This window comes from Arvicanthis niloticus, chromosome 16 (assembly GCF_011762505.2).
Source record: "Arvicanthis niloticus isolate mArvNil1 chromosome 16, mArvNil1.pat.X, whole genome shotgun sequence".
In the NCBI taxonomy this organism is placed as follows: Eukaryota; Metazoa; Chordata; class Mammalia; order Rodentia; family Muridae; genus Arvicanthis; species Arvicanthis niloticus.
The window spans coordinates 51,832,902-51,857,026 of record NC_047673.1 but is presented as its reverse complement, the minus strand read 5'-3'; the positions used below and the strand labels follow the sequence as shown (position 1 = coordinate 51,857,026).

At 39.1% G+C, this 24,125-nt stretch overlaps 1 protein-coding gene across 2 annotated transcripts in view; it reads right to left on the bottom strand.

Moving 5' to 3' along the window:
* The window catches only part of LOC117721778 (putative ATP-dependent RNA helicase DDX60), a 107,665-nt gene that overhangs the window by 26,642 nt on the left and 56,898 nt on the right, over window positions 1-24,125 (bottom strand). For both annotated transcript variants that reach the window (XM_034520570.2, XM_076914193.1), the window contains exons 24-29: window positions 21,752-21,880; window positions 20,038-20,162; window positions 9,678-9,836; window positions 4,531-4,678; window positions 2,692-2,844; window positions 882-986 (exon numbers count right to left, since the gene is read on the bottom strand). In XM_034520570.2, the coding sequence (XP_034376461.1) occupies window positions 882-986; window positions 2,692-2,844; window positions 4,531-4,678; window positions 9,678-9,836; window positions 20,038-20,162; window positions 21,752-21,880 (819 nt within the window). The remainder of the gene's footprint in view (window positions 1-881; window positions 987-2,691; window positions 2,845-4,530; window positions 4,679-9,677; window positions 9,837-20,037; window positions 20,163-21,751; window positions 21,881-24,125) is intronic.

Below are 24,125 nucleotides of genomic sequence, written 5' to 3'. Positions count from 1 at the left end.
ATGAATGTATACCATTGATGTGGGAACAGATATGTCAAGGACTCAATGCTTCAGCCCCATGGGAATGGCAAGGCTCCTTTTAGTCCATAAGAGAGATTGAAAATCCTTGCTCTGGTTTATGTTTAGATGTTAATAGTGTGTTCGGAAACAATCTACTGTAGCTGTCTCCTTCCAGATAGTTTTGCCTATAGACTGCTCTTTCAAAGAGACTGCTCCTAAGGAGATAAGTTAAAGCTGCCTCCTTGTTCAGCTATATGCAATAACCCAATTTCCCTGTTCAACTGTAGATAATAAACACACTATGCTTCCAAGTTATATCATTTCTCCATCAGAAAGCCAAATCCACCCGATTCCAGATCTTCTGAGTGTCTGTGTATCTGTCCTTTGCTTACTACCTTGCTGCCCTAGTGAGGTCAGTCCCTGGAGCTGGGCAAAGTGTGGCAATAATGGATGCATAGCTTGCAGAGCAACCAGGGAGTATGGAAGGTGTTTTGGAAACAGAATGTGTATCAAGTGTTCAGAAAAGTATTAAAGATGGATCTAGATGAGAAAACCCATGCTCAGTCAATGTTTCCCAATCATCTTTGTAATGGATCCTCTTTTGCAAATCACTCTATTTAGTTTGGGTGACTGTTGTGGGGTAGAGATGGTCACCCGCAATCTGCAGATAGGAGAGGAGATTGCATATCATATCCAAGATCACACACATCCTAGCAGTGCTCACATAATCCCACAGCCCTGTGTTTCCTCGATACAGACAGTCACCTAGTGCTCTGCCAGGAACCAGAGCATGTTACGAAATTAGTAACAAAGTAATTTTTTTTTCTATTTCACAGCTATACAGTATTAATATATTGAGTAAGTTATATATATTCTAATACCTGTCTGTAATTTAAAGCATCCAGATAGACAGAGTTTTGAGCAAAAACCACAGATTTACAGGGCATGTTGATTCCCAAAGCAAGTGTTGAAGTAGCTGTCACCACCTAAAAAGGAACAAAACAGTGGTTCTTCATGCTGGCATTCACAAGTATTTCCATGTGATTGCTAAAAACTCTATTGAGATACCAGTTAAATTACAATGGGCAAATTAAGGGACAAGACACATAGTATTTCTCCCTATTTTGTAAACACAAACAGCACATTCTCTAATGGAGTTCACTATAATACTAGTTGCTTTGCAAGAAATATATATTTAAATATATACATACATACACACACGCATACACACACGCATACACACACGCATACACACACACACACACACACACACACACACACCTTAATTGCATGCCACAAATGTCACAGAGAAAGTTCTGGGTCGAATCTAAAATAATTATCTTCTCCCACCCCCATCTACCTCTCTGCATTAGTACCTCAGTGTCCCTCAACATCGTTGTGGTTTTATTTACCTTTCAAATATATAAGTGCAAGCATTATTGACAGTTGTATTTCCAGAGTCACAAAGAACTTCCCGCATGGGATAAGTATTGCAGGAAACATTATACGTAAAATATGAGAAGAGAAATTTCTCTGTGAGAGGGCAATAAATCTTTTATAAGCCTACTTCCTGGTAAGTATTTGATCTATCAAAGGTCATTTAGAAATGACATAAAAATAAAGTACATTCTCTTTTTCTGCCCTGAAACTGTATGATTACTAAAAAGAAACATGAGAGTGTGAAGTTCATTCATACTATCTAGCGTCTTGTTCATTTTTTCCTGATGAAGTTAATATATGCTGACTCGTGCTGTCTCTTCTCTGTTTTCTGATGATTCTTAAGGATGCAAAGCAATGTTTTCTAATTGGTTTGTAACCAAGGCTTATACATATGTCAAAATAAAGCATGCTACTTATTAAATGCTTTTTTCAAATCCCCTTAACAAGCACAAATATTGAATGAGTAGAAGCTTTACATATAGAATAGGAACAGCCTTATGTTACCTTCAGAAAATGTGCTCTCCGAGGAAGCTGTCATATTTCCCTAGTATCTGTTCTAAATCAGTTTGGTTATTCATAACTTTATTAGTGACTAAGAAATTACTGACTGATACTATTTTAGCCAGACCTCTTTCTCTCTTTCTCTCTCTTCTTTCCATCCTCCCCTTCATTTACTCTATGCCACACAAAATTTAAAGTGGATAATTTTTAGTAGTCAAGGTCAATGTTTAAATATTAGTCAAGATTCAGATTAAGTTAGTAATGAGCTAATAGTTTTCTGTATATTTGTCTGGATCATTGTCATGAGCCTCCCCCATGACATATGAGGAACATTTTAGTTATCATATGGGAGGTTGGTTGATGTGGTTTTGCTACATATATTCTCTCCAAGATTTGGAGTGGATTTATATTCAAGTTTGGGGCAGATCTTTTACTAATGTGGTAGCTGAAAAGGGGCACAGATATCGGCCTCCTTGGGGCTTCAGTCTACCTCAACAGAGCTTGTAGCTGTGTCAGGAGCTACTGTTGCTTCTCCTGTTACTGATGGGGAATAAGAGAAAGATTGTCATAAATAACTTTCAGTCCACACAAGGTATATACAAAAATGTCACATTCAGGAAACCAAATCTGCAGCCCAAGAGACATAGCTACATGAGAAAAAATAAAGGCGTGGCTGTATTTCACTTGTTTCATTAATACTATGCTGTATATATTCACATTCTCAGCTTTTACAATGAAAAATCTACCCACCCTAATGAATCCTTTCCTGAAGAGAATTTCGACCACCTGCTTTTCTTTGGCACTCATGGAGCTGTGATGGTAGCCAATGCCCCTTCTTGCCAACCACTTCAGTATCTCACCATTTCTTTTATTTTTCAGCCGATCAAACACCATCTGCAATGACTAAAACCAAAGATTTAGAGTATTGCTTAGAGCAATCCAATGCCTAATGAAAATAGTAAACATATTACATAACTGTCTGCCCAAATGATGTCACCATTGGGCCTTTCTTCTATACAACAACAACATTTTATGGCAACAACAGTCACCATAAGAAAAATCTTCCTTCTCTTGGCATGGACCAACCCAGTCTCACCCAGTTCTGTAACTGAAAATCTACAAAGAGTAGAGCAAAGCTCCAAGGAATGTATAAGAGGGGCCCGCTCCCACCTGAACAAGATAAAGTGACTGTGGAATTTTCTAAAGGTTCCCCTAGAAAATAAAGCAAAACCTTTACAGTGTAAGATCATGAAATGCCTATTTCTCACTGAAAATGACATACTAATGACTTTTTAAATAACCACATCTCAAGCACCAATCCCTGTCACTATTAATGATACTCTGCTCTGCTTGCAGACAGAGTCTAGCATGGCTGGCCTCTGAGAGGCTCCACCCAGCGGCTAACTCAGACAGATACAGACACCCACAGACAAACAGTGGATGGAGCTTGGAGATTCTTATAGAAGAATAGTAGGAAGGATTGCAGGCCCTGGAGAGGATAGGAACTCCACAAGAATACCTACAGAGTCAACTAACCTAGACCCTTGGGGCTCTTGGAGACTGAACCACAACCAAAGAACATATACAGACTAGACTTAGGCCTCCATGCACATATATAGCAGATATGAAGGTTGGTCTTCATGGGGGTCCTGAACATGTGGAAGGTGTAGGGGTAATCCAAAAAGCTGTTGCCTGTACATTGGATATGTTTTTCTAGCTGTGCAGCCTTGTTGGGCCTCAGTGGGAGAGGATGTGCCTAGGCTCTGAGATATTTGATGTGCCAGGGTTGGGGGGATACCCATGGGGGCATCCAACTGCTCAGAGGATAGGGTAAGGGGAAAGAATTGTGGGAGGGGATGATAGGGAGGAGGTGGTGAGTGGGATGTAAATAAATAAATAAATAAATAAATAAATAAATTTCAAAAATACCCATGTTCTAAGGAGGAAATCCAGTTGTTTCCAGTGTTATTTTTATATATACATGTATGTATATATCTCAATACCCAGAAAGAAGGGAGAAGCTTAAGTCTCCAAAAGTAAAAGGCTAGTACCTAGCTATTTTATAAGACAGAATGTCAAGGATCAAGTAAAACAATGGTGTACATACTTGGTCATGAAAACAGATTATGAAGCTTCCAAAAAAAAGATTCATGATACAATGAATACACATAAATGTATGTGTAAGTGTGTATGTGTGTGTATGCAATTGCTTTTTCTGAAACTGCTTTTATTATCAAGTATGTCATTTATAAACAATATTTCAAAAAGAAAAAAGTTTAAAGATGATGGGGCAAATCAATTTTGTATATCTTCATGACACTTTGATGAACACTTTTAGCTGAGATGTAGAAAGACTCTAATTTTAAGAATTGCTGTTAGGATCTAAATATATTGTTCTACAAGGATCCAAGTTTTCAATGGGGTATATAACACTGAGGAGGTACGAAGCAAAATGTCCTGTCTGTTACATTCCCAGCTCCCAAGAACTCCTGTTGAGATTACACACAGTGTGGCCAACACTGCCTGCCTGGGAGAAGTTTTCTAATGACCCATACTCTCCAGTAGCAGTGGTCCCATCTAGGTACTGACCTTATCATCTATTGCCTTCTGATCAGCATATGTGCAGTCCTGGGGAATCTCTAGATTCTTCTCCAAACTCTTCAGGAGATAATTGTGTTCAGCTTCATACATAATGCTTTGATCCAATCTTCTGGGAGATTTCTGGCCCCTTTCATCTCTTTATAAAAATACAGTTTTAGAAAATCAATATTTGTATCCAACCACTACAGAAAGTCCAAAGTATCTTAAGTCCTGCTTATCAAAGAGAATCATGCATTTATATTATCATGACTCAGTGCCCTGCCCCCAATGTGCTTGTTCATAAGCCTCTGGAGACTTTCCCTCTATAATGGATCCCTCAAGATAAATCCATTATGAATGTGATTTTTTTCTCCACTCAACCCCTTTCCCCAGATGATTCTTCCTTCATCTTGCTAACGATAATAATCATATTCTCTCCTTCAACCATTCTGACTCTCAAGTTGGAGGTAATGTTTTCTTCCCAGTCTGCTTTGCCAGCTCAAGCCATTCTCCTTCTTCCTTGTGATGGGCACTGGAGCTGCTCTGCATGTTTGCTAAAGGTGCTTAGATGTACTATCCTCTAGAGAATTTGCCTCAGTTGATGAAAGCTCTTCTGAGAGACTACCTGCTGTGAAACAATCAGCTGAGCTGGGATGGGATGGGATGGGATGGGATGGGATGGGATGGGATGGGATGGGATGGGATGGGATGGGATGGGAATACTCTGGAGTTCTCAAAGGACCAAGTTCAGGCTTTCTCTTAGCAGAAGCCACATCTTCTTAACTGTGCTTTCCTGTCTCCCTCCTGTTCCTCCTCATAAGTTCATTATGAGCACAGCCCTTCTCATCATGTGCTACGAGGGAATCAAACCTAGGACACACCTCCAGAAACCTGGCTGAGACTCTTACGTAATCCCATTCCCCAGGACCCCTGAATACACCAGCTGTTTACATTCACTAGGGTCACATACACTTCCTTCATAATAATTGTCTCTTAAATATGTAAATAAGACATTTTTTAATATAAGAAGATGAGGTTACTTGCATTCTACCATAGAGTGGTATAAATCGTATATCCAGAATACACCACCTACAGCTAGCATTTAACAAGGAAGGAAACAGCATGACTGTGGCCTATGTTTTCAAAACATCTGCTAAAGTACTTACAGAGAAACACAGGTTAGTGTCTAACTCTATTTTTAAACTATTAAATAAAATAACAGTTAATGAAAACTGCTGAAGAAAATAGCCGAAATATTCTTTTAGCTCAACAAACATGACCCTGTAAAAGTGAACTCTTGGTATGTGTGTTTCTTTAGGGGTTCCCCCTGTTTCTGAAATGAATGCAGATAGAGAAGAATCAGAATGTTAATTTCCAATGTATAGGGTCTGAATCAGGCTACCCATCCTCCTTACAGTGAGAATGTTGATTGTGGGAAGCCATGGCAAGGCCTTACTCTTGGCAAACATTCACCCTTGGCTCTCCTATCTACTATTCTTTCTGCTTACCTTCCATGATTCACCTGTCAGTTCTCAGAACTTCAAACAAGGCCTCAAAGCAACCCACCTTAGTAACCCTTCCTCCTGATCTCTAGATTTAGACAACATCCTGCTAGATAGATGTTTTTAGAACCCCTGGTAACAAAAAGGCTTTGTAAGAATAACTTAGACCCCACAACTGCAGCTAGCTTCCTCCTCCTGCAAAGCCCTCTTTCCTTTCCTACCCCTCCCCTTATCCTGTTTTCAGAGTATATAACCGGTGTGAACAATAAAAATTTTGCCAGCTTGATCAGACTTCTTGACTTGCTGTGCCTCCTTATTTTCTCTCGCATCTCAGTCCTCTCTACAGGGTCTGGGGGTCCCACTTGATTATACAGCTGGCCTGGACAAGTGGCGCCTATCGTGGGGCTCTCAGACCCCTGGAGGGGACCACCACCCCACCTTCGAGTGGCAGCAGCAAAGCTGGCATTCAGGACTCTGGGAGTTCCCGACCCTGAGACGGGCATTTGGTGAGTAATCAGGTGGTGCATTATATAGACATGGGTCAGACTATTTCTCAGCAAGATGTATTCATTTCAGGGTTTAAGGACTCCCTTGAGACCCAGGGAGCCAGGGTTGAAGAGAAAGACTTAAAGGCATTTTTTGATTTTTTTGGTTTACCTTTGTCCCTGGTTACCCCAAGAAGGAACTATTAATCATAAGAAGTGGAAGAGAGTCAGTGGTAGTTTACAAGATTATTATAAAACCTTTGGTCCAGAAAAGGTCCCTGTTATAGCTTTTACTTACTGGAATCTCATTCATGACCTATTAAAGATTCACAATAATTAGCCTGATGTTCAAAATGTCATTGAAGAGGGAAAGAGGGTCCTGCATCAGAGTTGACGCCCTCCCTCCGGATCCCCTTGTTCACAACCCTCTCAAAATTCCTGTTCTGAGAGTCCCCCACTTGTAGAAATTTCTCAAAAGGTACCTTCAACTTTGCCCACTAAAACCATTAAAGCTACCCCTCTTTATTCCTCTTTGATTGGTCTTGAGGATGAAGGCAGAGAGGAACCCCTAGATCAGGAAGATGCAGCCGCCCTTGATAAGGAGGCTGCTCGATATCCCAATCCGGACTGGCCCCCCTCTCAAGAAAACTGTGGCTCTTTCAACTTCCCAAAATCCTGAGCCACTCTCTAAGCAACTTCTCCCCGCTTTCTATCCCCCGCCACCCTATCCGTCTTCTCTCCTTGATCAAGTCTTGATCAAGTTTTTCTAACAACCCTCCCACTCCCCAACCCCCGCAGCACCAGGCATGTTCCACCACAGCTACTGTCGACTTGAGTGTCCTGACATATTTGGCCATCCCGGGTTCAATCCGGATAGGCCACCAGGTTGTAGATTTATGGCCATTGACTAACATCCATCATCTCTTCACAGCAAACTCATCAGAGAAATCTGGCATAAAACTTCCTCTGTCACCAGAGGACCTAATCCAGTTGTGGTCTTTCACCAACCTGCCCTACCTTCCAACTCTTAACCTCCTCCTCCCGCTTCTCCTTCACAGGATCATGCTGCGCCAGAGTCAACTCCCTCATTAACAACAGTTTTTCATCATTCTTCTTCACACCTTGTCTTTTCCCTTGTAGAACAGACATTTGCTGCCATCAATGATTCTCGCACAAAGCTCACGCAGGAGTGCTGACTTTGTTATTATTCTTCCCTTTCTTTCTATGAAGGAATTGCTATCCCCTATAATAATTTTACTCTCTCCACAGAACATAGTTCCTGCCATTGGCAACATTCCTTCTTTAAAAGATTTTCTTTGGAAATGGTCTCAGGATCTGGTACCTATGTCACCCCTCCTGGGAACAAGCTGCCTCCTACCTTTGCTTGCATTATAACCAGACTCAACCCTCTTTTAACCTTACAGGAGACTTTTACCTTATCCCTCTTAAGGATACGTGGTAGCCCTGCTTCTCTGGATTCAACCCATGCATACACCTTACTACCTTTAAGGCTTCAAAAAATCTTTTGTACAGGTTCTCCTGCAGTTAGTCCATTACTCCTCAGATGACTTTTCCACTTATGGAACCAAGAAGAGCGCCTTTCCTGGACCTCACCCTCAAGACACGATGAAGTTCTCCTCCAACAAAAGCAAGAGCCCATCATTGCAGAGACCATTGCAGTCATCTTGGGGCTGGGGGTGGTGGGTGCTGGGACTGGAATTTCCTTCCTTGTGCTCTCCAACCACTACTACTCTGAGCTTAGTGCCACCATTGATCAAGATGTTAGAGAGCGACAGCAGAGCATCGCCCTTAGTGAGTCACTTTCCTCTTTAACTAAAGTTGTCCTCCAGAATAGATGAAGCCTAGATCTCATGCTCCTTCAACAGAAAGGACTCTGCGCCACTTTAAAGGAAGAGTGCTGCTTCTTTGCAGATAAATCAGGGGCAGTAAAAGGTAGCATGCACAGAGTTTGAGAGGGCTTAGGAAAAAAAAAAGCAAGAGCTGGTATAAGAACTGATTCTCTACCTCGCTTTGGCTTTCTACCTTGCTGCCTTGGAGAAATTTTATATATATTTGAAATAAATTTATACATATGACAAAGTTGTATCAAGTAAAAATTTCTATATAGAGTGTCACATGGGCACCCAGAGCCACAGATTTTAAATGATTTTGGATTTTTCAGACAAGGGATGCTCAGTGTGGATATTTTGGAAAATACAGAATAATTAATTTCCTAACTAAACAAAGTAGGACATGCAAGAAAGTATAAATCTAAGCTGCAGAATCAGTACAAGATTCAGACAATCGATAATGAATTTATGAGTATATACTTTGGGAGCAATGAGGGTGAAGGTACTGAAGAAGCAGCTAGTGAGGCTCATGCAAAGAAAGAGTTGGAAGAATAACTGAAGTGAAAAAAGCCATAAATATCCTAAAAGGAAGTTATGGAAAATGAATGGGAAAAGTAAAAACAAAAATAACACGTATTGGATGACCAACAGTAGAAGTTAGCCACCATCCACTGTGCAACAGACAAAGACCATCCAGCATACCAGGTAATCTAACCAGTTTCCAAATTTATAAGCACTTAACAGTTAGGTAGGAGAAGACTGAACCTGGAGATTCTCGAGTTGATAAAGACCTGGAAAAAAATGTGATGAGTTTTCAGCCCAGACAATCACTGAAGGTAGAGAGGAACATAACGAGATTATTATTATTATTATTATTATTATTATTATTATTATTATTATTATTATCACCCTAGAGTTGGCAGAACTATGCTGAGAGCAATGAGCTTCCAAGTGTGAAACTGGCATTGTAATCCAATCGCAAACACATTCTATGGCTCACATTGCAATAGTAGGTCGTGAATCAAGACAAAATGCCTGGACAATGTGGGATAATCCTGTCAAGTTCTGCAATACACAAGGACTGATAGAATCTGGATCAGCTTTTAACAATCATAAATTTAGATGATCTATGCAGATAAGAAATATGTAGTGCTGGTCACTTGTCTTCACCTATTCTCCCTCTGAAATTTAAAAACAAAAACAGTCCAAGCAGTAATTAAACCTAATTCATTATATAGCATTTTCAATGCATGCTTCTTACTAAGATTTTTGGGTTGTACAAACTCATATGTAGCAAATTTGCTTAGTGAAATACTTACATTATCTTTTGTTTCTCCAGAGATTTTTTAACTTTTCGAAGTCTGTTAGCAATGGTATAAGCCTCTTTATCAGCTTTGGGAAGTCTTTTCTCCTCCTGTTTTTCCTCCAGGAATTCGAAAGCCTTGTGAGCACACTTTTCTACAGTATTTCTGTTAAATCTGGAAACAAATGAACATGTATAAAAAATATTACAAGATTCATTCTTTCTGTTCTGATTGTATGTTGCATTTCTCATGACCCAGGATTGTAGATGAGTAGGATGCAACACCCCCCCCACCACACACACACACACACACACACACAGACACACACACACACACAGGAAGTAATTGGGATCCTTAGGCACCTAGAAAATCAATCAAGGCCAGTGGAGCGGTACCCTTTCAGTCTGCACCTGTGCCCGGAGTAGTCCGAGGGCATCAGCTCTGCTCCCAAACCCCAAAACCCAGAGGAGGCTTGATTCCCAGGAGCTCTAACATTCCCAGGAACATAGGATAATAGGAGCTTGGGCACACCAGGATTTCAGGATCCCAGAAGCAGCCTGACTCCCAGGAGCTATCACAACCAGGATCTCAGGATCACAGGATCACAGAGACAGCTGGACTCTGAGGAGTTCTGACACAACCAAATAACAGGACAGACAGGTTCCAGTCAGAGACAGTGAGTGAAGGTAGCACAAGAAATAACCAGATGTAAAAAGGCAAGTGCAAGATCATAAGCAACAGAAACCAAGGTTACTTGGCATCATCACAACCTACTTCTCCCACCATAGAAAGTGTTGAATAGCACATGACACCAGAAAAGCAAGATTCAGATTTAAACTCACTTCTCATGATGATGATAGATGACTTAAAGAAGGACATAAATAACTTCCTCAAAGAAATTGAAGAGAACACAGGTAAACAAGTAAAAGCCTTTAAAGAAGAAACACAAAAATCCCTTAGAGAATTGCAAGTAAACAGAACCAAACAGGTGAAGGAATTGAACAAAACAACTCAGGACATAAAAATGGAAGTAGAAACAATAAAGAAATCACAAAGGGAGACTACCCTGGAGATAGAAAACCTAGGAAAGAAATCAGGGGTCATAAACACAGCATCACCAACAGAATACAAGAGATAGAAGAGAGAATCTCAGATGCAGAAGATACCATAGAAAACATTGACAGAACTATCAAAGAAAATACAAAATACAAAAAACTCCTAACCCAAAACATCCAGGAAATCCAGGACACAATGAGAAGGCCAAACCAAAGGATAATAGATATAGAAGAGTGAAGATTCCCAACGTAAAGGACCAGTAACTATCTTCAACAAAATTATAGAAGAAAACTTCCCTAACCCAAAGAAAGAGATCCCTATGAACAAACAAGAGGCCTACAGAACTTCAAAAAGACTAGACCAGAAAAGAAATTCCCCCTGTCACATAATAAAACACCCAAAGCACCTAAAAAAAAATTAAATCAGTAAGGGGAAAAGGTCAAGTAACATGTAAAGGCAGACCTATATGAATTATACCAGACTTCTCACCAAGATTATACAAGCAAAAAGATCCTGGACAGATATCATTTGGACACTTAGAGAACAAAAGTGCCAGCCCAGATTACTGTACCCAGCAAAACTCTCAATTACTATAGATGGAGAAACCAAGATACTCCATGACAAAACCAAATTTACACAATATCTTTGGACAAATCCAGCCCTACAAAGGATAATAGAGGGAAACCTCCAACACAAGAAGGGAAATTATACCCTAGAAAAAGCAAGAAAGTAATCTTCTTCCAACAAACACAAAAGAAGATAGCCACACAGATGTAACTCCACCTCTAATAACAATAATAACTGAAAACAGCACTTTTCCTTAATATCTCTTAACATCAATAAACAATAAAAATAAAAAGACATAGACTAATGGACTGGATATGTAAACAGGACCCAACATTTTGCTGCATAGAGAAAAGGCACCTCAGTGAAAAACACAGACAGTACCTCAGAATAAAAGGCTGGAAAACAATTTTCCAAGTATATGTTCCCAAGAAACAAGCTGGAGTAGCCATTCTAATAACCAACAAAAACAACCTTCAACCAGAAGTTCTCAATAAAGATAAGGATGGACACTTCATACTCCTCAAAGGAAATATCAACCAACATGAAATCTCAATTCTGAACATCTATGCTTCAAATGCAAGGGCACCCACATTCATAAAAGAAACTTTACTAAAGCTCAAAGCACATATTGCACCTCACACAAAAATAGTGGAAGACTTCAATACCACACTTTCATCAATGGACAGATCATAGAAACAGAAATTAAACAGAGACACAATGAAACTAAGAGAAGTTATGAGCCAAATGGATTTTGCAGATATTTATAGAACATTTCATCCAAAACAAAAGGATATACCTTCTATTCATCACCTCATGGTACTTTCTCCAAAATTGACCATATAATTGGTCACAAAACAGGTCTCAACAGATACAAGAAGATTGAAATAATCCCCTGCATCCTATCAGAACACCAGGAACTAAGGCTGGTCTTCAATAACAATATAATCAATGGAAAGCCCACATAAACATGGAAACCAAACAATGCTCTACTCAATGATAACTTGGTCAGGAAAGAAATAAAGAAATTAAATACTTTTTAGAATTTAATAAAAATGAGGACACATAATACGAAAACTTCTAGGACACAATGAAAGCAGTGCTAAGAGAAAAACTCACAGCTCTAAGTGCCTACAAAAAGAAACTCGAGAGAGCATACACTAGCAACTTGACAACACACCTGAAAGCTCTAGAACAAAAAAGAAGCAAATGCATCCAAGAGGAGTAGACAGAGGAAATAATCAAACTCAGGGCTGAAATCAACCAAGTAGAAATAAAAAGAACTATACAAAGAATCAACAAAACCAGGAGCTCGTTCTTTGAGAAAATCAACAAGATAGATAAACCCTTAGCCAGATTAACCAGAGTGCACAGTTCAATATATAAACAAAGTTAAAAAAAAAAAAAAAAAAAAACTTGTGATCATCTCACTAGATGCTGAAAGAGCATTTGACAATATTCAATACCCCTTCATGATAAGTCTTGGAAAAAAACAGGAATTCAAGGCCTAAACCTAAACATAATAAAAGCAAAATATAGCAAAGCAGTAGCCAACATCAAACTAAATAGAGAAAAACTTAAAGCAATCCCACTAATATCAGGGACTAGACAAGGCTGCCCACTCTCTCCCTACCTATTTAATATAGTACTCGAAGTCCTAGTCAGAGCAACTAGACACAAAATGAAATAAAAGGGATACAAATTGGAAAGGAAGAAGTCAAAATATTAGTATTTGCAGATGATATGATAGTATATTTAAATGATCCCAAAAATTCCACCAGAGAACTTCTAACCCTGAAAAGCAAAGTGGCTGGATATAAAATTAATTCAAACAAATCAGTAGCCTTCCTCTACTTAAAGGTTAAGCAAAGCCGGGCGGTGGTGGCGCACGCCTTTAATCCTAGCACTTGGGAGGCAGAGGCAGGCAGATTTCTGAGTTCGAGGCCAGCCTGGTCTACAGAGTGAGTTCCAGGACAGCCAAGACTATACAGAGAAACCCTGTCTCAAAAAAACCAAAAAAATAAAATAAAATAAATAAAATAAATAAATAAATAAAGGCTAAGCAAGGTGAGAAAGAAATTATGGAAATGACACACTTCACAATAATCACAAATAATGTCAGATATGTCAGAGTGAATCTAACTGAGCAAGTGACATATCTGTATGACAAGAACTTCAGGTCTTGAAGAAAGAAATGGAAGATGATCTCAGAAGATGGAAAGATCTCCCATGCTCATGGATTTGCAGGATTAATAGAGTAAAAAATGGCCATCTTGCCAAGAGCAATCAACAGATTTAATGCAATCCCCATCAAAATTCCAACTCAATTCTTCAGAGTTAGAAAGTGCAATTCTCAAATTCATGTGGAATAACAAAACACCCAGAATAGCAAAAACTATTTTCAACAATGGAAGATTCTGGGGGAATCACCATGTCTCAAGCTGTACTACAGAGAAATGGTGATTAAAAACTGCATGGTATTGGTACAGAGATAGGCAAGGAGATCAGTGGAATAGAATTGAAGACTCAGAAATGAACCCACATAATTACAGTTACTTGATCTTTGACAAAGGAGCTAACGCCATTAGGTAGAAAAAAACCAGCATTTTCAACAAATGCTGCTAGTTCAGCTGGAGGTCAGCATGTAGGAAAATCCAGATAGATTCATTCTTATCTCCTTGTAGGAACCTCCACATTAAACCAGACACTGAAACTAATAGAAGAGAAAGTGGGAAAGAGCCTCGAACACATGGGCACAAGAAAATAGTTCCTGAACGGGACACCAATGACTTATGCTCTAAGATCAAGAATTGGCAAATGGGACCTCATAAAATTGCAAAGCTTCTGGAAGGCAAAGGACACTGTCAATAGGACAAAATGGCAATCCACAGATTGGCAAAAGATCTTTACCAATTCTACATCTAATAGAGGGCTAATATCCAAAATATACAAAGACCTCAAGAAATTAGACTCCAAACAATCAAATAACCTTATTAAAATGGGGTAGAGAGCTCAACAAAGAATTTTCAACTAAGGAATATCTGATGGCCGAGAAGCACCTAAAGAAGTGTTCAGCATTCTTAATCATCAGGAAAATGCAAATCAAAACAACCCTGAGATTATACCACACACCAGTCAGAATGGCTAAGATCAAAAACACAGGTGATAGCAGATCCTGGCGAGGATGTAGAGAAAGAGGAACAGTCCTCCATTGTTGATGGGATTGTAAGCTGGTACAACCACTGTGGAAATCTGTCTCTCAGTTCCTCAGAAAATTAGACATAGTATTACCTGAGGATCCAGTGATACCACTGCTGAGCATATACCCAAAGATGCTTCAACATATAATAAGGACACATGCTCCATTATGTTCATAGCAGCCTTATTTATAGTAGCCAGAAGCTAGAAAGAACCCAGATATCCTTCAAAGGAAGAATGGATACAGAAAATGTGGTACATTTACACAATAGAGTACTACTCAGCTATTAAAAACAATAAATTCACGAAATTCTTAGGCAAATGGATGGAACTAGAAAATATCTTCCTGAGTGAGGTAACCCAATCACAAAAGAATGCACATGGTATGCACTCATTGATAAGTGGATATTAGCCAAAAATCTCACAATACCCAAGATATAACTCACAGACCACATGTAGCCCAAGAAGAAGAAAGACCAAAGTGTGGGCACTCTGGTCCTTCTTAGAAGCAGTAACAAATTACTCACAGGAGCAAATATGAGACAAAGCATGGAACAGATTCTGGAGTAGGGGTGGTCCAGAGACTGCTTCACCTGGGGATCCATCTTATGTGCAGTCACCAAATGCAGACTTTGTTGTAGATGTCAGGAAGTGCATGCTGACAGGAGCCTGATATACCTGTCTCCTGAGAGGCTCTGTCAGAGCCTGACATATACAGAGGCATATCCTTGCAGCTGACCCTTGAACTGATCACAGAGTCCCCAATGGAAGAGTTAGGGAGAAGACTGAAGGAGTTGAAGGTGCTTGTAGCCCCATGGGGAGAGCAATAAAACCAACCAACCAGAGCTCCCAGTGTCTAAACAGCTAGTCTGGGAACACACATGGAACACCCATGGCTCCAGCTGCATATGTAGTGGAGGATGGCCTTGTAGGTCATCAGTGGGAGAGGAGGGCCTTGATCCCTTGAAGGCTGGATGCACCAGTGAATAGGAATTCGAGGGCAGAGAGAAGGAAGTGGGTGGATCAGTGGGGGCACACACTCCTAGAAATAGGAGGAGAGGGGATGGGTTAAGGGGTTTCTGAGAGGGGGATAGGGAATGGGGATAACATCTGAAATGTAAATAAATAAAGTATCCAATAATTAAAAAACAAAAAAAGAAAACAAATAAAAAACAGATAATGGAACTGACTAACCTAGTCAAACATTTAAGACTTTTGACAGCAATTTAATATTACTTATATTACTGGAATTCCTTATGATTGTCAAGGACAAGGGACTGTGGATGGGGCTCATGGAACTTTAAAACAATATCTTCATTAAATAAAAAAGGGAGAGGTATGTCTCCATACACCACAAATTTCTTTAAATCATGTACTTTTTATTTTAATTGTTTTTTAATTTGGGATGCCAAGGAACTTTCTCCTGAGTTTCTATAGCACTCTACAACTAGGCATACTTATGCCTAGGTGAAAGGGAAGGATCCACTTACTGGCATAAGGCATAATCCTGATCATATATTTAATATGAGGGAAAAGGCATGTTTGTGTTCCTTTCTGCAGGATGCTGAAAGAACATGGTGGCTAGCAGAGCGACAGGTGAGACATGGTGTTGCTAGAACAAAGAATGATGCTGACCTGTGAGCTGAGTGCCCTGACAATGGTGATTGGAAGCTGTATTGGACATACATTCCTGGCCCATCATTGCTTACCTATACCCCAGATGGGACAAGCTGCCTTGCCTCAAGTTTTTAGACCTTGTGGAAAAGAGAATCAAAAGAAGAAGTTATAATGACTCTTGTATTGTTCTTAAAGGTGACCAGTTATTCAGACTCAATCATGTACTGATCTAGAAATCAATCCAATATTGGATTCATTTGGAAGTCTGGTTCTGGACATTTTGAGAGACACATTTGGAAGTTAGCTGCAGTTCTCTATGATGAGATAAAGTTGGAGCAGGATCTGGATTTCAAACAGATGTTAGCACATGTGTTAAGGCTCTTTCAATTGTCAAGTTAAAATTACTTTTGTTACTTCTACAGTATTTAATGTAAGTTGCATTGATTGTACACCTTCTAATTGTGTTAGTGTGTTGAAATCCTGCATGTCAGTTATGAAGGTCTATCAACCAGCTTTTGTTTTATTGCCCTGAGTATCACAGAACCTTGGTATATTGAAAAAAGCCTGCAAGTACTGGAAGAAGTGAGTGAGGCTTTAAGAAGAAGCAATAGGGTAGTGGGCTTGATTATTGCGGGTATAACAGCTTTAATTACATTAATTGCTAGCACAACTGCTGTGTTAACCCTTGTCTTTAACAACATCAACATGTTGGCAGCCAAAGGACATGGCTTGAACCTAAAAATGGACCCCCAGACAAAGTTATTAAATTAACAGGCTGGCAAGCCAAAGGTGGGTAAGATTCTGCACGAAGCCTTACCAACCTAAGACATAAGTGCATTGTTTTTGAGAATGCATATTCCGTGACAGGTAAGAAAGGCATTCTTGTCAGAACAATGTAAGACAGACTCAGTTTTGTTTATGAAAGAAAGGGGGAGAGGCAGAGAGCTTTTGGGGCTGCTTGGCGAGAATTTGACACTGGCCAAGAACAAGGAAGTGGGCTTTAGGCAGGAACCTAACATTCGACTAGAACAAAGAAGTAATTTCAGGCAGAAATCTAAATATTAGGCTAGAACAAAGAAATAATTTCAGACAGGGATCTAAATTTTAGGCTAGAACAAGGAAGTAGGCTTCAGACATGAAAATGACTTTGGGCTAGGACAGGGAAGTTGGCTCAGACATTTTAGTCATCTTGATAAGCCTTTAGAAATAGTGATCAAGGGGGAGTGATCATGGAACCTTGTTTATTGCCTTGCTTGTTCTTTGACTATTTGTGATTATTGTCTTGCTTGTTCCTTGCAGCTATTGTATAGCTAGTTCCTCAAACTAGAACTTCCCTTAATACTTGCAAGTAATTAAAATGGTATAAAAGCAAAAAGGAGGAGGGGGATGGTATGGGGGTGTTGTAGGGAGAGGAAATGGGGAAATGGGATGGCATGGGAAATATAATAAATAAATAAAATATCCAATAAAAAAGGGAAAAAAACAGTATTTTAAAAACTGTTGGGCCTATTGCCACTGGCTTGTCTATAATTCTAGCTAGTAAGGAGGCTAAGGCAGAAGGATCACCAGTTGAGTGTAGCTTAATATATAGAATGGATTTTAAACCAGCCTGGGTAAATTGGTGAGGTCTTCTAAGAAAATAAAAAGGAACAAAAATGGCTGAGGTTATTGCTCAGTGGCCAAATGGTTTTCAAGTATGTGCAAGGTTTTCCTGTCAGTGTCTATAAATAAATAAATAAATAAATAAATAAATAAATAAATAAATAGAATAAGCACTCTGGTAAAGTAGAAACTAAGAAATGACAATGTTCTACAACTACATCAATTAAAAAATACTAAGAGAAATAAATATAGTGTAGTTACTACTCTCAGGTGCAATTCTAAGTGACTTGAATACAATACATCAACAATTACACCAAGCATTATGCCAGCTCCATTATTCCTGTACTACAGGTAAAAATTGGGGATATGAAGAGATTAAGGGGCCTCCCCATGAGTACACACAGCCTGTGTATAACAGAGTGTGTCTTCTAATCTATGTTTCTGACTATATGATGTGGAAGTTCCTGAGGAAGGATCTATCATACTTTGTTAAATACAGTCATTTCCGTCAGAGTGGTACTCTCTTATAAAATCTACATTACTTGGAAATAACTGTGCCTCCTAAGTCTCTCTGAACTACATATTGAAAGTGATCTTGAAATTGCACATTAGCAATAGATATTTTTATAGCACTGGATTACACGTTCATAACCTTTTGATTTTAGTCTCACCAAAATTCTATGTATGATGATGTATGATCACACAGTCATTAAGTGGTTGCCAATCAATGACATAGCTAAAGAAGAGAAAAGTAGGATATATGCTTTGGCCTAGCCTTGAAATGCATGACCTTAAACACATATCAACATTTCCAACCTCTGAACATGTTCTACACACTTTTCTCTACCCAGGGTACAGAAAGTTGGAGCTGTTACCATTAATGTGGTAAGTAAGCTCTGACAATTAAGGCTTGGTCCCAAACCAATCTTTCATCTTTTTATGGTCTGGTGCTAGTGAAGGCAAAGACTTACACTGCATGTAAGAAAGGATTTTCACAGTTTGTCTTACAGATACCCCATTATTCATTTAACAAGTTCCAAGATGGAGTTCCACAAGTAGAATTCTGACTATCATAATTTGTTAATACTACCCTTTTCAGATACCTTAGGCACTCACAGTTAAAAACATGCTACCCTTAAACCAGAAGGAGAATGGCCTTATTTTATTAAGGATGAGAAGTTGGGAACAAGAGACAACTGCACAAGCCTGTCTTCCCAGGCATTTCTCCTCTCCATTAACTCAATGGCATATGCCCATTTACTGTGTCACAGATTTATAACTTGCTGCTCTGTTCAGTTCATGGTTAAGTGTCCATTTATAATGTCATTGGGTCATGATATCCTCATGAAGCTTTCACACCATAAACTATTTATTCTAAATTAATGTATATGCTTTTCACCTGTTAGCATATTAATTCTCTCAAAAGAACAGGACAAGAGCATATGTTCATATACATATGAGTATATAAATAATAAAGACTTGTTTTCTGATTTCAACACTGTAGTTAAGTTTGCAAACATATCTCAGAGACAGGGAATCACTCTTGCTCTTAACAGCCATAGCTGTGCCTAAAAGTGAATAAACTGTATGAATTATTCATATCACAGAGTTTTTTCTTGTCCTACATACAAAAACAAAAAGAACAATTTTGCTGCAATTAAATCTCATATATATATATATATATATATATATATATATATATATATACACATATATATGCGATTTATATACATAGGACCCTGCATCTACTACCACCATTATTTTGAGTATCTATCACCAATTATGATTCATTACTATATGTTTCAGCACATGTTAATAAGTATGATACTTTATAATTCTATAGTTTTATTTATTTGATGTTTCCATAGTGTTAGGGTAATTTACAATTATCTACGGTGAATAAAGTATTTGCTTCTTGCTACATAGCCTAACAAGGTTACTCTACATACTCTTAACTACTAATTAAATTATCTCATCACATTTTATCAGAACTGGATCCATTAAACTAGTATGTTCAATTTTAAAGTACTGCAATCTATATAACCTGAAATTTGGCAAGATATCACTGGTTCTAGGTCATATTTCTGTTTACAATGAAATCTGAGGCAGGAAGACAGTCTGGGACACACATCAAGATCCTGTCTCAAACAGACAGAAGCAGGACAACAAAGAGTTGAGCTAGAAAATTGTATGACTTTAAATAAATCATAAGGTCTTGACAAATGAACGAACACATGAGAATAATAAACACTAGATCATAGCAATAAAGTCTATATGACTTCCTTTACCTTAAAGGAATGGCCTAACACAAATTACCTCACAAAATTAAATAACTTACAAAAAGAACAGTGCAGGCAACTTCTCCATTTTCCTTAGCTTTTCAACAAGACATGGAAAAAAGTCCAACATCTGCCCTGAGAAGTCATGGTAATCAGGACTCAGTTTCTCCAGCACCATCCTGGCCTGTGAGAGCAAACGGCAAGCATTTGTACTAAATTCTTCATAGTGAAAGGAATGGGCATTCTGACTCAAATGCTTTCATAGCTGTCATCCTTTAAAATACAGTCCTATGAGAATATGTCACAGGACCATGATAAGCACAACAAGGACGTGTACACACCACACACTTGTTGACGAACTTTCAGTGTATTGTACGCACACATCTGCAATTGTCTGAGACAGCATGAACCCAGCAGAAAAGCATGGCTCAGTCACTGGTGCTGTTTCCATGACAGCAGGAGAAAGGAGACATCTCCATGCTGCGTAGGAAATAAGACTCAAACCTGACTAAGAGGTTTTGAGTGACAAGATAACTAAATGGGGGGAAATGAAACTTAATTGTATTATGTTTCCAAATGAAATAAAAACAAATCAAGGTACAAAGTTGGGGAAGGGGAAATTACATGAGAAAAATAAAATGCATACCAGTGGTTCTCAACCTGTGGGTCATGACCCCTTTGGAGTTGCAAATTAGTCTACATATCAGGTATTTATATTACAATTCACAACAGGAGCAAAATTACAGTTATGAATTAGCAATGAAATAATTTTATGGTTTTGGGTCAGCACAACATAAGGAACTGTATTAAAGGGTTGCAAAATTAGGGAGGTTGTTCCTAAAAATATAAATCTGGAATCACAGTTTTCTCTTGACAAAATAAGACAGTAAGTTTAATTAAAATAAATGTGTAAGCATGTAGTAAGATTTGAATACTTAAATAGTTCTTACAATTTAAAATAAATTTAAAACCTTAAAGAATAAAACCCCAAGGGCTGTTGCAAACCAGCGTCTCTAGATATGACGGGACATTGAACAAATGAATCACAGCATCTGTGGATACCTGGGGAAAAAAGCTTGTACGATCAAGCCCACAGATTTCAGCCTGAATGAGGAAGGATTTCCAAAGCCTCCCCCTTGGCTGAGGAGCTGCTGCCACAGGATGTGTGCCATGGGAGGGAGAATGGCAGTGTTCTTCATGAATAGGCTGCCCAGTGGATAATCCCACACCCATGTACACGCTGGCGGCACTGACTGGGAGCCCACAAAATTAGAAGGAGAAAACAGTAGAAGGCATATGGGAGAAATCGGAGTGGGAGGATTCGGGAGTGGATCTGAAAACACATACGTATATGATATCCTCAAACAAAAATAAAAAAATAAAAACTTCCAAAACAAAAAAAAAGTAAAAATTTGTTTCAGTTACTTGAGTCACATCTCTATGCTGCTCCCCAACCACCCCTCCCCCCAAAAAATCAATAATTTCAAACATGAACTCTGTGTTCTCCCTTGTCTGTCATCAAATCCATGAGGAGCTGGTAGCCTCTTGCCTATGTTTTAGGAGACACTGAGGAGGAGAATTTTAAAAGTCAATTTTCTTTCTTTTTTTTTTTTTTTTTTTTTTTTTTTATAGCTCAGAATCACTACATATCAAGTCAAGCTTTAAAATCTAAGATAAAAATTGAAAACTGGAAAAAATAAACTGTATTATTGATTGAACGATACAATGCAAGGAAACAATACAGAATGCCGTGTCCAAAGCGTGTGAAGTTACCTCCTCCTCGTTCCCATTTTTAACCCAATTCGTGAATTCTTCCTTTAAACTCTCTTCATATTTTCTAGCATCCAGCTTTTTAATGACTATTTTATTCTTAAATGGAGTGAAGTTCTCTGGACATAGGTTCTGGAAAAGGAAGACCATACAAATAATGAGAGATAATTGAAAGATATTTCTCAATTATATTTTTCATTGACAGTTTGATAGGCTCTTATGGCTGGAGATGTTTAGACTTCTCATTCTTCCTCATACCCTTTGGTATATAAAACTATATAGGACCCTTCCACCCCTTTCCCGGATCTGAGGCCTGGCACAGCCCCTGACCGGTCTGCTCCTGTGTGGTCACCGGATTCCTCCCGAGACATACTGGAGGGTCCACTCAACTCTGAGTGGTAGGTAGGAAGACCCACACACTGCCCTAGCCCCATAGCTGGGTGCTAGAGCGCTCAGATTCCTAAAAATACCCAAACCCCTGCCCCTGCGGAATAGCACTCCCCTTCCGCCCCTCTCCAGGATCTGAGGCTTGGCACAGACCCTTGCCTGGTCTGCTCCTGTGTGGACACCAGATTTCTCCTGAGACATCCTAGAGGGTCCACTCAACCCAGAGCAGCAGAGGAACAATTGAACTCAAAGCAACATACAACATATCCTGAGACATCCTAGAGGAGTCACTGCACTCAAAATAGTGGGCACCTTATCCTGAGACTTCCTAGAGGAGACACTGCACCCAGAACAGCGAACACCTAGCTGATCTACTACCTTGGAGACACTATATCCTGAGTCATCCTAGAGGTGCCACTGTACTCAGAGCAGCTTGAGAAGATCACAGAGACATCTGGACCCCAAGGAGATCAAACGCAAGCAAGATAACTGGAAAGGCAGGCTTCAGTCAGAGACAGCGAGTAGCACTAGAGTTAACCAGATGGCGAAAGGCAAGCGCAAGAACATAAGCAACAGAATCCAAAGTTACTTTAGCAAAGTAGCTAGATAGAAAATCAACTCAAACAAATCAATAGCCTTCCTGTATTCAAAGGATAAACAGGCTGAGAAAGAAATTAGGGAAATGACACCCTTCACAATAGGGAGTGGGGTAAGGGGATAAAATTTGAAATGTAAATATAATAGCCAATAAAAAAAGAAGGAAAAAACGTTGTTAGAACCAACATCTTTAATAGAATGTCAGCCCTCTTAAAAAAATTATCTTGATACTAAAATTTGTTCTGAGAATTGTATATTGCAGAATACACAGCCTTGGTGTATCTATTCACCAGGCAAGCTGAGCAGACCAGCTCGAACCTCTGAGGTCCTGGAATTCCATCTGGATGCAGTGAAGACACAGCATCAGAGGCTTATCAATTTACTCTTCCCCCAACCCCTCTTCTAATATCTCAACGCCCGTAATTATCTTGAAGAAGTTAATGAAGAGTCAGCACCCCTATGCCCTGGGCTTCGGGACTAAAGTGGTTAATACTGGGCTATCTTCCTAGGGAAAAGTAGTGGTTCTGTTGGAACAGGGAGGATTAGCTAGGATTTATTTCATCGCCATAACCGAGTGTAAGAAATCTGTATAATTGTTATCAAGATGAAGTTATAATGTCTTAAATGGTACAAAATTTACTTTGATTTCAAATTTAAGGTTTCCATTGGTACAAGCTTCTTATTGATATAAAAGTGAGATTAATATTGTTACTCTCATAGGCATTGTGCCTGTATAACACATTTAGGAATACAAGGCTTAGACCCAGTCCTTCTTTAACGTTCTTAACTAATTTGAGATGGCTAGCCTGTGAGTTAAGGGCCTATAGCAAATTCATGGCTTTGAGTTTATTATTAGGAGGTTTCCAATATTTTATTCAGAAATAGCTGAGAGGAGTTAACAGACAATAGTCCAGATTACCTTACATGGATAGTTGGTTTTCAAAACTTCAGAAATCCACAGGATTGACATTACAAACATTTCTATATTAATGTTCATTTTGATTTGAGACCTGTCTGCTCCTGACAGCTTCCTGTCGTGGATTCTAAGAAGAAATTGAGCATCTTTGGAGTTACTCCAGTTGTGGTGAGACAGCCACTAGGCAAGAATTGCCTCTTCCCATCTACAGACAAATTACTGTCCAGAAAAGGACACACTTGCAGAATAGTTGACTGATTATATCTGCCTAGACAGAGTAATCAGCCCTTAATAATTCTGCAGCACTAAGGTCTGTCAGATGATCCTGGGCCAGAAGGCTGAAGATCAGATGCTTCAACGTTTTGTAGTATAGGGGCTTTTCAGGTGTTCAGCGGTCTCTATAAATTGGCTAAGTTTTAGAAGCTATGCTTTGTGCTTCCCATAATTTCAGTTAACTCAGTCATTCTGGATTTCTGA